This window comes from Morone saxatilis, unplaced genomic scaffold (genome assembly GCF_004916995.1).
Source record: "Morone saxatilis isolate NCDOM2014 unplaced genomic scaffold, NCSU_SB_2.0 Contig17, whole genome shotgun sequence".
Lineage (NCBI taxonomy): Eukaryota > Metazoa > Chordata > Actinopteri > Moronidae > Morone > Morone saxatilis.
The window spans coordinates 6,783,034-6,794,612 of NW_023339729.1; the positions used below are offsets into that span (position 1 = coordinate 6,783,034).

The 11,579-nt window shown below is 40.6% G+C and overlaps 2 protein-coding genes across 4 annotated transcripts in view; both read left to right on the forward strand.

Moving 5' to 3' along the window:
* Positions 1-4,054: 4,054 nt before the first annotated feature.
* LOC118327460 (prostaglandin E2 receptor EP1 subtype-like) lies at positions 4,055-8,723 on the forward strand. The gene is made up of 3 exons (XM_035660823.1): positions 4,055-4,353; positions 5,388-6,301; positions 7,613-8,723. The coding sequence occupies exons 2-3, from the start codon at positions 5,432-5,434 to the stop codon at positions 7,880-7,882; spliced, it is 1,140 nt and encodes a 379-aa protein (XP_035516716.1). The 5' UTR covers positions 4,055-4,353; positions 5,388-5,431; the 3' UTR covers positions 7,883-8,723.
* A 1,608-nt stretch (positions 8,724-10,331) lies between these two features.
* Positions 10,332-11,579, forward strand: part of LOC118327061 (interleukin enhancer-binding factor 3-like) — a 12,548-nt gene continuing 11,300 nt past the window's right edge. For all 3 annotated transcript variants that reach the window (XM_035660255.1, XM_035660258.1, XM_035660256.1), the window contains exons 1-3: positions 10,332-10,458; positions 10,871-11,006; positions 11,360-11,465. In XM_035660255.1, coding sequence (XP_035516148.1) covers positions 10,903-11,006; positions 11,360-11,465 — 210 coding nt within the window. In that variant the 5' untranslated portion in view covers positions 10,332-10,458; positions 10,871-10,902. The remainder of the gene's footprint in view (positions 10,459-10,870; positions 11,007-11,359; positions 11,466-11,579) is intronic.

The window sequence follows — 11,579 nt, forward strand, 5'->3', positions numbered from 1 at the left end:
CTTTCTTTCAGACAGTCTCTCCTGGAAAGTACTCAAACCTGGCTTCCTTATTCACCTCCAAAAACCTGGCCAATCACTTCAGGAAGTGGGGGTGAGGATTGTCGGTTTTGGAAAGTTATAGAAATTGTCCGACACACAGCCTCTCCCATTCTGATGTCAGAAATATGGGTTAGTGTGTGTCAACTCTTCTGGTGGGTGATGGTAGTGCTTGTACAAGATATTGTCGAAATATCTTACTGGATATGTGAAATTTTGACCTGCTATTGACACAAGATGAAAAGTCAGGATCAAGTAAGTGAGCGGGCTCCATCCTCTGGGGATCATGAAAGTGTGTACAAAATTCATGACAATCCATCTAATAGGTTTTGAGATATTTCAGTCTGGACCACTGGTTGACTGCCTGGAAATGACCAGTAATCCCTTGACAATTATATAAGCTTGTTTGAATCAGTTCTGTAGAAAATGTACTGTATCTTGTTAGTCAGTAGAAGCAGCAGGAATGTGCAAGTCACATTGGGGGTTACTCTGTGTGACAAACTATGAGTATTTGTGGATTTCACCATTCTCTTATTTACCTATTTCTTTGCAAAGTTTGAGACATACAGTAGGCAAAACAGTAACCAGATATTAGAAATTTCCTCTGGGTTCCAGCCAGACAGTCAGACAGCAGTTTTTAAACAATTTGCACTACAAGGAGGGTGTGTTTCATCAGGAAAATGTTGTTGAACTTGTTTCAGTCTTTGACAGCTGGTTTGTCTCCTTGGCTAAATATTCTCATGCAAACATTCCACTGTTTCATTTCTGGCCAGTCGTTTCTGAGGCTCCCAGACAGATAGCGTGTGGCTTTCCACTCATAATAGCCAGCATCTCCTTAAAATGTCAATGAGGAATGCACAAGCCCATGACCCCGTGGTTACCATTGCCACACTGAATGCATTTATATGATGTCACATTGTTTGATTAAAACAAGCACATTGCACTGAAAATTACTGTCATAAGTCTGAATTCCCTTGCTGTAATTAAAAAAAAAAACAGATTACATCCGTTACTGGCTACTCAAAACGGTAAGAAATACTCAATCCCTCCGACTTACAGGCATGAAAGTTTGGGTGATGCACTGAACCGCTGAACAGTTGCGGTGGAAGAGTTTTGAGTCTTAAAGCCAAGATTGAATACTTGTGGGCACAGGCAACAAGAAGACTCACTGCTTTTTCTTCAATATTACATTTAAACATATATAGTACATTTAAAAAGAAAAGATAGAGATCGCACTCAAAACATTTCCAATCTGAAGAGCTCCTCCATCTCAGGGTGTTCCAAAGATCATCAAGTATGCAGCCAGAGGGCTTTTTCTCTTTGTGGTCAGTGGAAGGAGAAAGGGTGTAGAAGGAGCCTCCAACCCATAAACCCCAGACTTAGTATTGGAAGAGCCAATGGGCTGCAGAGGCCAAATGGCACCATTTGTAAGAGCAATTGATGAGGAAAATGGGGGCAGCAGGGTCTCCTTTCAGAGCTGGAGGGAAAACACACATGGCGGCCAAATGCTTGATTGTTGCACTTAGAGTCTAAATGGGCACCAGGAAAGGAAGACAATCAGACTTAAATTATTAGCTTTTTAGTCCAAGGATAGTACACACTGAAACATGCCTGTTCTGGTGTGCTAATAAAATATATAGAGCAATGCAGAAACCAATCTAAATCAGCATTGACTTCCCAATTTGCCATGTCTATTCTATCTGAATTCCTTCTGAAGGCTATGAAATCAACAACGGTCTGGTCAGAAATTAATGTGTATAAATACACAGTCAGCTGCTTCTTTTGACTAGAAGCCTTTTTACTCTAATTTGTCTGTACAAAAACCAGATGAATCTGAAAACATGTGCCTTTTATTTTTCAAGGGGTGGCAATGGTCAGTAAATATTGGATGGATTGCCTTGAAATATACTACAAACATTCATGGTCCTCAGAGACTTAATTCTAATGTATTTGATGATCTCCTGAATTTTCTACTAGTTCACAATATTTTAGGTCATTTTATGTCTTTTTTAGGGAGTTGACAGTTGTGATGGGCAATGCAGTTCTTTTCAGTGTACTAAACCATTAGAACCATTAGCAAACTGAAAGCTCTGAAATCAGTCCAGTTGATTAGTGATTCCGTTCAGTTTTTTCACCCAAAAGATTTGTTTCATTCACAGTCAACAACAAATACAAAGGATTTTGAGTGAGATTCTTCTACAACTGTTGGTCAGACATTTGTGGTGCTCAGAGGATGAAACCCAATGACATTTCCTCTAGCGCCACCATAAGGTTGACATTTTTGAGCGAAATGTTTCGACAATAGGCCATTGGATGGATTGTTGTGAAATTTGGTACAAATATTAATGTTGCTGAGAATAAACTGTAATAACTTTGGTGATCCCTTAACTTCCATCATCCAGCACCATAATCAACATTCCCATCAGCCTTAGCTTTACTTTGGATATATGTTACCTGGCAAAGGTTAGCATGCTAATGTGTTAAACAATGGTGAACCCAGTAAACATTATACTAGCTATAACACTAAATTAGCTTGGTCATAGAAAGCATGTTAGCATGCTGATGTTAGCATTTAACTTAGCACTGGTGTACCTAAGTACAGCTTCACAGAGCTGCTAGCTTGGCCGTAGACTCTTATTTAATCCAAGTAAAGATCATGAAATGATCTTTACAAATGTGTTTGTATTTTTCACTCCTTTAACCTCTCTTCCAACGAACACATTAATAATGTTTCCCTATCACACTGAGTCACATTCCACAATCTTCAAAAGTCAGTTCACAGACTTATTCAACTGTTGCCAATCAGTAGATTGGCCGGTTGGCAACTGTGTAGAACCTTTACTCCAGGTGTCTTTGAAAAAAAATGTATGTGTCTGTGCCCACCTCCGCTCTCATTCATGAGCCGGCAGCCAATTTGAGATGTTGCTCTTACCCTGTTTCCAAACCACAACTTGTGCAAGTATGTGTCCGGCTGGGCTGCCAGGTCCCTGTAAAATTAAAACAAACAAGACCACCTGTCCCAAGTATGCAGCGAGAGGACCAAAATCAGACGTACACGATTTTCCCTCTCAGAGTGTCAATCAAACTGAAGAAAAAGTGACATGTTTTCCTTAATGCAGCTGCAAAAAGCCTCAGGACTAACATCAGAATCCTTAAGAAACATCTGGATCTTTCATGAGGGTGAATATGACTTTTCCATATTTTCCCTATGAGTTTCCAAAACATCTAGGTATTTGGATCCAAAATACAAATGCAAAACAAATAGGCCTACCTCATAATTTAACCACATCTAATCTTTTTAATTCGCTCTAATGGACCTGCCTCCTTTGCACTGAGGTCATTTATTCAGAGAACTGAAATAGTAAACCTTCTCTTACAGCAGACTGATAAACCTCTTCAGAATAACCGATACCTTCAAGGTTATTTTGAGCACAGAGTTGGACATTAAACAGGGAAAAAAAGAGAAAAAGAAATCATATAAGCCATGAAACTGAATCTGTTCACATCGATCCAAGCTTCAGAAAACAAAAAGATGAGCAATGTCTTTACTACAACAAGTAAAATCCAATCCTTACCTTTAGGGGACATAAAAGCTGTTAAAATGATAAAATACTAGTTTGATTGATATTCCATTGACTGCACAATAAAAAAGATGATTCAGGAAAATGTAAAGAAATTAAGATATCTTATAAATAAAATAAAAATAGCATGATTTAGGACAATAAATAAAATCGTTATAATAAATGTTTTTGCAAATGAATCATTCTGCAGCAATGCAAAGCAGCTTCGGTGTACACAATGTGCTGGCCAAAGATTAAAGAGAGGGCCTATTTGAGATAATTTCTTCGAAATGAAGGTGATACATATAAAGTGAGTAAGTGTAATAAAGCGTGCTCACTGACAGTACAGTGAAAGTAAACAGAGCGAAGCGGCGGAGAGCGAAGCGGCGGAGGGCTGAGACCTCACTCAGGGGGGGCACAGCAGCAGAGACGCCCACACAGACTGAGGGCAGAGAGACGCGCTATAAAACCATGACTCCGTATTTGAGTGACAGATTCAGTGGGGATCCTTTACAACCATGAGACAGCCAGACGGGTTCAGACATGGAAAACACTCCGCAAAGGACACCGATGTCTCAGCCTTTATCAGAGGGAACCGTGATTTGTGATCTCAAGAAAAACGTTTTTTGTTCAGTTTGTGGACTTTGCTGATATTGTTCGAGAGACTGTGTCTGGAGTATCTCTGGATATCTGTGAGACAAGAAAAACTATCTTTTGGTTGTTCAGCTAGACTGAAGGATATCTCAACTATGTAATGGTAAGCTATTTCTTTACTAGGAATCTCATTATAAAATAGACTTTACCCCTAACATAACATCAGCCTGAGAGCCTACATTTATCGTTGAGTGGATTGCATAATTGTTCAAATATCTGACAATGATTTGATACATAACACTGATATTGATTTATAACTGTGATCATAATTTTAATGTACAATATGCACAATATTCTGCAAACGGGTGCAAACTGGCAAACTGTTCAGTGAGAATTTATGGGCAATACATAAAGTTTGTTAAATCAGAATAAGAAGGCCATATTCTGATGTCTACATACAGCATGATCGGTTTAGGTATGAAAATCAGCTTTTAAGTTTTTCTTCAGTTGATTCAGTGGATGATACTCAGATCTGAAACATTGTCAGCAGTTGATATTCTCAAAACATTCAAGACTCATTCGGGGGAGAAATCCCAGTAATTGTCTTGTAGGTTCAATTTAGACAACAAAAGCAGATAAGGGGAATCTTCATAGTAAAATAATCCTCTATATGTTTACGATGAAAGATGCTAAAACAGTATCATATTGTTCAGCCTAGTGTGTCTTAATATATTGCTTGCTGGGAGGACTGTCCTCTTTATGTCCTGTGTTTGAGTGTCCTCCATGTAAACTAGTCAGGTAGTCAGATCTTCAGTCATCTGTGAAGAATTTGTCGTAGTATGTGTTTAACTCGTTTAGTTATAAGAAGTCCCCAAATCTTAATTTTAAACAGTATAAAGAAAACATACATATGGGTTACAAATCAAATTAAAAGACAACGTAAAGTTTCTTATGGTGGGAGCTGCAATCAGCCTGCCAGGGCGGCTTTAGGGCTCCTTGTCATAAATTCTCCATGTGAAGGGACTGAATACCATTCTTCCAAAAGATATTCCCTCATTTGGTGTTGGGATGATGGCGGTGGAGAGTGCTGTCTAACATGTTGCTCCAAAGTCACCCACAGATGTAACTACAGTATATTTTACTTATGTTGATTCTGCTGATTTGCTCTGTACAAACATGATCTTATTTCTCTTGCAGCCTCCCCTCCTAACTACAGACCTCATGACCTTCAAGGTTCAGTGATGTTAACTTTGAGCCACTACAATTCCTCAGCCTCCCCGCTCTTCCCTCATTTCTCTAATGACAGCGCAGGGAAGGTGGAGGCCAGGGTGACTGTCGAAGGGGTGACAGATCACCCAAACTTCTCCCCGGGGCAGCCCACCACCAGTGGCATCATTGTCGTCGTATTGTCCATGACACTGGGCATCATCTCCAACATTGTGGCCCTTTTCATCCTGGCCAATGCGTACTCCCTCCAGCGCCGCCGGACCAAAGCCACGTTCCTTTTGTTTGCCTCTTCACTGGTGGTTACAGATTTCATTGGCCACGTGATCCCCGGTGCCCTGGTTCTCCGACTCTACCTGTCCGGAGGTGTGTACCATGAGGGCTTCAAGTCTTCTGACGGGATGTGTCAGTTCCTGGGTGGTAGTATGGTGTTCTTTGGCCTGTGCCCACTGTTCATGGGCTGTGCCATGGCTGCAGAGCGCTGCCTGGGTGTCACTAAGCCACTGCTGCACTCATCCCTGGTCACCAAAACCCGCACAAAGATCTGCCTGTGTGTCATCTGGCTGGCAGCTCTGTGTGTGGCCATGTTGCCGTGCTTTCAGCTGGGCTCTTACACCTATCAGGACCCAGGGACCTGGTGCTTCATTAAAGTGCTCAGTGACACTAAGGAGGTGGACGTGGCATTTGTGGTGCTGTTCTCTGGGCTAGGTCTGACCTCGCTAGCTGTGGCGCTGGTGTGTAACACCATCAGCGGACTGACACTGGTGCTCGCTCGGCTCAGGAGGAGGCCCGGCTCCCATCACTCAGCCAAGTCCCATGATATAGAGATGGTGGTGCAGCTGGTCGGCATCATGGTCACCTCATGTATCTGCTGGAGCCCTCTGCTGGTAAGTATCATGAAGTGCAGCCAGGTCATAATGAGATTCCTCTTACGCATCAGTACTTTTCCCATCACTCACTTAAGTTGGTTAATTAGAGCTCTCCTGAGGACTGTGCATGTACACACAGTGCGTGATTGACAGCTCTGTCACTGTCTTGTCAGCACCTGTTAGGGCGGGACAACTTTCTCAAGGATTTTCATTTTCCATCTGACTTTGTTGTGGAAACGCCAATCATTGAAAGGGAAATTGTTAATGAAATTGTCACATATATATATGACACATATAGATAATCTGTTAAAACATCTACAGCCAAAGCAGAACAGTTGAAGTGTTACAAATAATTCATCCAGTGTACAGTCAACAGGATGAGAAGGTCTACTAACAAACATTGATTTCAGATTTTGTTCCTTGCTCCTTCAAATAGGGGTAGACATATCAATACTTACACTGTTACTACCACCCCGTCTTCTTCTGAGTATCAGTTCTAACCTCAATAGGATCAGATTCAAAAGCCTTGATCCATCTCACATTAGATCATTTTCTGGGCACAACACTCTTATTGGTGCCTGGACTCTTTTGTTAGCATTAAATGCATGTGATTACAGTAAATATCACATGACACATCTCCCTTACATGATAGCACATTGCAGCTTCTAAAAATAAGAAATGTTGCTATTGAAACCACAGTGGAATGAAGTAATACCAGGTGTTTAGGTCATTTTATTGCAGACACTCAGGACTAGAATTGTGTGGTATCATACGCTGTATGTTTAAAAACGATGAATGAGCAGGCAGTTTTAACAAAACACTAAATAACTGTACCTTACCGTAGCCATGTTCAAAGAGCATATCCTAACATGATATCCATAACATGTTTGAGACCCGCATCTGTGCTGTCACTCAAAATCAATATCTGTCCTTCCTAATATGGATGTAACAATACTATATAAAAATGCTATTTCATGTGATAATGTAAAAACAACATTGGGGGTGCCTGGTTAGCTCACCTGGTAGAGCTGGCGCCCCATGTACCAAGGCTGCGTGTCATCCCCTCTCTCGACCCCCTTTCCTGTCTATCTTCAGCTGTCCTATCCAATAAAAGGAAAAAGCCCCCAAAACAATATTTAAAAAAATCATAAAAACAACATTGGTCTATCCATGTCACACAGATTTGTTGTGTTCTTATAAAATAATCAGGATTACTTTTGTTGTTGTTATAACTGCAAAGCTGTTATTTAGAGTTGTTGTAGTGTCACTATCAATGCTGTGCTTTTGCTCTTTCTTCCTGTAATAACTGTTCATGTTTCATGCCTACAGATCTTTGGCCTGATGACTGTGATCCACTCCTACACGGGATCTATCAGAGATGACCTATCACACTATGAAACCCTGATGGTGATGGGCGTGAGGCTGGCAGCGTGGAACCAGATCCTCGACCCCTGGGTCTACATCCTGCTGCGCCGCACTGTCCTCCGCAAAATCTACCTCATCGCTAAGTGCCAGGCAGGCCTTAGGGGTAATATGTTAGGCCGCTGGGAGCCAACCTCCTTTCCCAGCTCAGAGAAGAATGAAGTCAACCAAGTTTGAGCTGAGAGAAAGACTTATACCATACTTTGTGGATGTACTTTGTCACCTGCTCATTGAACATACAAAGAACTCAGCATACAAAGCAGCTTAGGAGACAGGAGAAGAAGAAACATGTGGAAGGAACTAACTTTGTTGCCGTGATGGTGGAGCCGATCACATTAGACGTGCAGTTTGACATTTCTCGGCTGGTCCACTAAAGAAATGTTTAATGGATTCAATCAGAATATCTCTTAGATAGTCCATCGAAGTTTACCTGTGAGTTAATTGTCTGACATTACAAATGGAAGCTAGCTAATGCTATGATTTTGCACAAAATATCGTAAACTTTCTACTGTTTACTTATAATAAGTGAACATTCATTATTATTATTATTATATTATTCTCATTTGGAAACTCATGGCCACAGTATATGAATGCAGTACTAATATGCTCTGTCCTGAGAGAGACTAAGGATTGCAGGATTGATTTATAGAGGCACTAGTTACTATTTTCACCAGCTTTGAAAGTAATAAATAAATTACATTAGACAGAAGTGGAAGAATTTAGCTGTACAGCTAAAACCATCAGGCGGAGCTCCAGAGCAAAACCAGATGTATTTAGAGTGTATTTGAAATGTTAATTACTCTGCTGAAGGTATTTCATAAAGGAATGTTAATATTCAAATACTTTGGAGTTTATCAGTGTTTAAGTTTAAATATGCTTTCCTTGTGTTTATACAGTGCTTCGTGTGAAATAATGTAAGATTTTTTTTAACTTAATACTTGAATTGTACCCTCAGTTTACTGAGGATATGTAACAAACTTTAAATTGAATGTAAATAAAACAGTGCAATGTGACTTTACTCTGAAGTTTTTTTTTTTACTCTGAATTTCTATCTTTTCCATGTTCTTAACAAACAGATTAATGAGTTGTGTGGTTACTAAATATACTACAGTGGTGCAGTTACTAAAATGTTATATGTATTATATATTATTATTCTGGTAGCTAAGCAGTGCTAGAATGGATTGGACGAAACACTGACAGTATTAATGAGAGTTTTGTACTATTGCGCTTCAGTATTTTCTCAGAGTATAGAGTATTAATGATAAAAATATGTACTTTGGGTTGTGCATCAGTATACTGTGCAGGGATTTCCTGCAGAGTCATTCTGGACTTCACTTTCCACAGGAGACAATGATTATAAATAAAAAAAGGATTACCCACAAAGGTCACGTAGATAACATATCAAATAGTGTTGAGTAAATCTTTCCAATTCATACCTGATTAATTTGCTGTTTCCAGTGAGCTGTTTTCTTTCTTGGGCAAGTGTCTAGGGAGGTATTCTGGCTCTCATGTGAGTAAACTTTGGTTGACGTGTAGTTCATCAATGAAATACTATTATTACCAGCTTCTTATTTTGTCTCTTTCCTCCCCTGTATCATGTCTTTCCAACAACATTCACATGGGCTGCAGCTGCAACAGTTTTTCCTTCTTATTCCACAGACCTACCGGAAGATCCTTTATGCAAAACGCAACTTGTTGCAAGACGTAAGTGGGATCTAGATGGTCCACTTTGTTGTGTTCTCACCATGAGAAGTGCTCATGTAACTCTGTGCTGGTCGGTAGTTAGCACAAAAAAATCATGAATTCTGTATGCCACCTGAAATATGCAACGATAATAAATTAGCAGTGGTGGGAGAAGCATTCAGATCCTTCACTTAAGGAAACGAGCAATATAAAATGACGCTTGTCCTGCCAGAGAAAAATCCTACTTTAGCAAAAGAACAGAAGTATTAGCACCAAAATGTACTTAAAGTAAAGAACTTGTTTCGTCCCTGGGACTGATGTATTGTTACATATGACATTATTCTATACTGATGCATCAGTGTGTACTGGAAGAAGTGTGTTATTGTTGGTCAAGGTATAGCTAGTTTTAACTTTTTTATATACAGTTTGGTAGTTTAGTCCAGTGGTTACCAAAGTAGGGATCAAGGCCCCTCCAAAGGGTCACAAGATAAAACTAGGGGTCCTTATATGATTAATGGGAAAGTAAAATACAAATTTGTGTTAATTTCTGTACAGATTTTTTGCTTTTTACCTCTTTGGGCATTGAACATTTATTTAAAGGTCTAGTGTGTAACATTTAGGAGAATCTATTGCCAGAAAGGTTATATAATATTCATATTCATGCTAATTTAAATCCGTAGTCCCTAGCCAGGTAACAGAAATATTACAAACGACAATAACAGATACAGTAGCCTTTATACTTTTAGTGTTTCAGATTAACATGTGTCTTGGTGATTTTGTCATGTAAAATATAACTACTCCTATTCCCTACATACTATATATAGTGCACTGATGGCCATCTTATCATTATTCAAACAAAACAAATCCAACCTTTTGACAGTTTTGACCATTTGGGCCATGCAGTGAGGTAATGTCGCCCCGGTACAGTAGGTGGCGCCATGCACCGTGATCCGCCAGGTAAAACCACAGAAGAGGTCATCTTCATGCGACCCTTCGCTGGTCACGGCAACAAAAAGGTAGCAACGTAACTACGAGGAGGTTTCCAGCTGTTTATCCGCTCGCTGACAAAGGTAAGCCCCGACTGCACAGACGAAGCACGGACAGACGTCAGTGCTAACCGACCATTCACCGGCATACTGACCAGCGTTAGCTAGCTAGCGTGCTAACGTGAAGTGGGCGGTCGATGCTATAAACATTAGCTGTCACAGACGACCGCAGTGACGTTCCCTTCGTTCAACACATGATGGGAAAGCAAACAACCCGACCGCTGCACAGCTGCACTAGTCTCAGTACGACACTAATGCACACACGTATTTGCATCCAGAGGAGCAACCTGCTGAGCAAGTTTCCTGCGTAACGTTAGCAAACATCTGCATGTTGATAACTTAATGTCATTCACGACATCTGCTGTGATTGGTCTTATTGTGGCTGCTACCTAGCAGCTGTACACGGACTAACACAGGGGGTTCCTTCTGAAAACAGGTGGTAGCTTCGGGTCTGCAAGTCGTGACAGCATGGCGGCGGCTGCATGGGACGAGCACCAGGCGTATGAGGAGCTGCTGTACTGGGACAGCCTCATACAACAGGGCCACCGCCTCCTCCCGCACGACTTTGATAGGTACACACTGCATGTAGTGGGAATGACACTGAGGGCTTAGGGCAGGACACACTTCATTACACTCTATGCACGTTACTTTGCAAGTAACCTGTACAGGAGTATACTGCAAATACTATAGTTCACACTAAATTGTTCAATAATAACACAGATTATATACAAAGAAGTGAAGAACAGCACAAGCAAGCACACACACACACACACATACACACACAGAAGTTAATCATGAATTGAATGCGAAGTTTTGACATTTTTTTATACTGAAATTACTTTTATGGTCACATCCTGTTTAAAAGTGTCAATTATAAATATAGATTGTTGTGTTATTTGGCACTCTGTTTCACACTTTTGACCAGATACGAGGAGCTGCGTTACTGGTATGACTGCCTGTGTTACGAGGAGGAGCTGAGACAGTACCACGACTACATCGCTGCTATCCAGCAGGATAATCGGCATCATGAGGTTATTGTTTCACCTTTTACAGTTTTTCTCGATTGTTTACACACATTTCCTGAAAGCATGCCTCATACTCTCAGAACTCTACACACAAATCTAAAAACACACACACAATGGGCA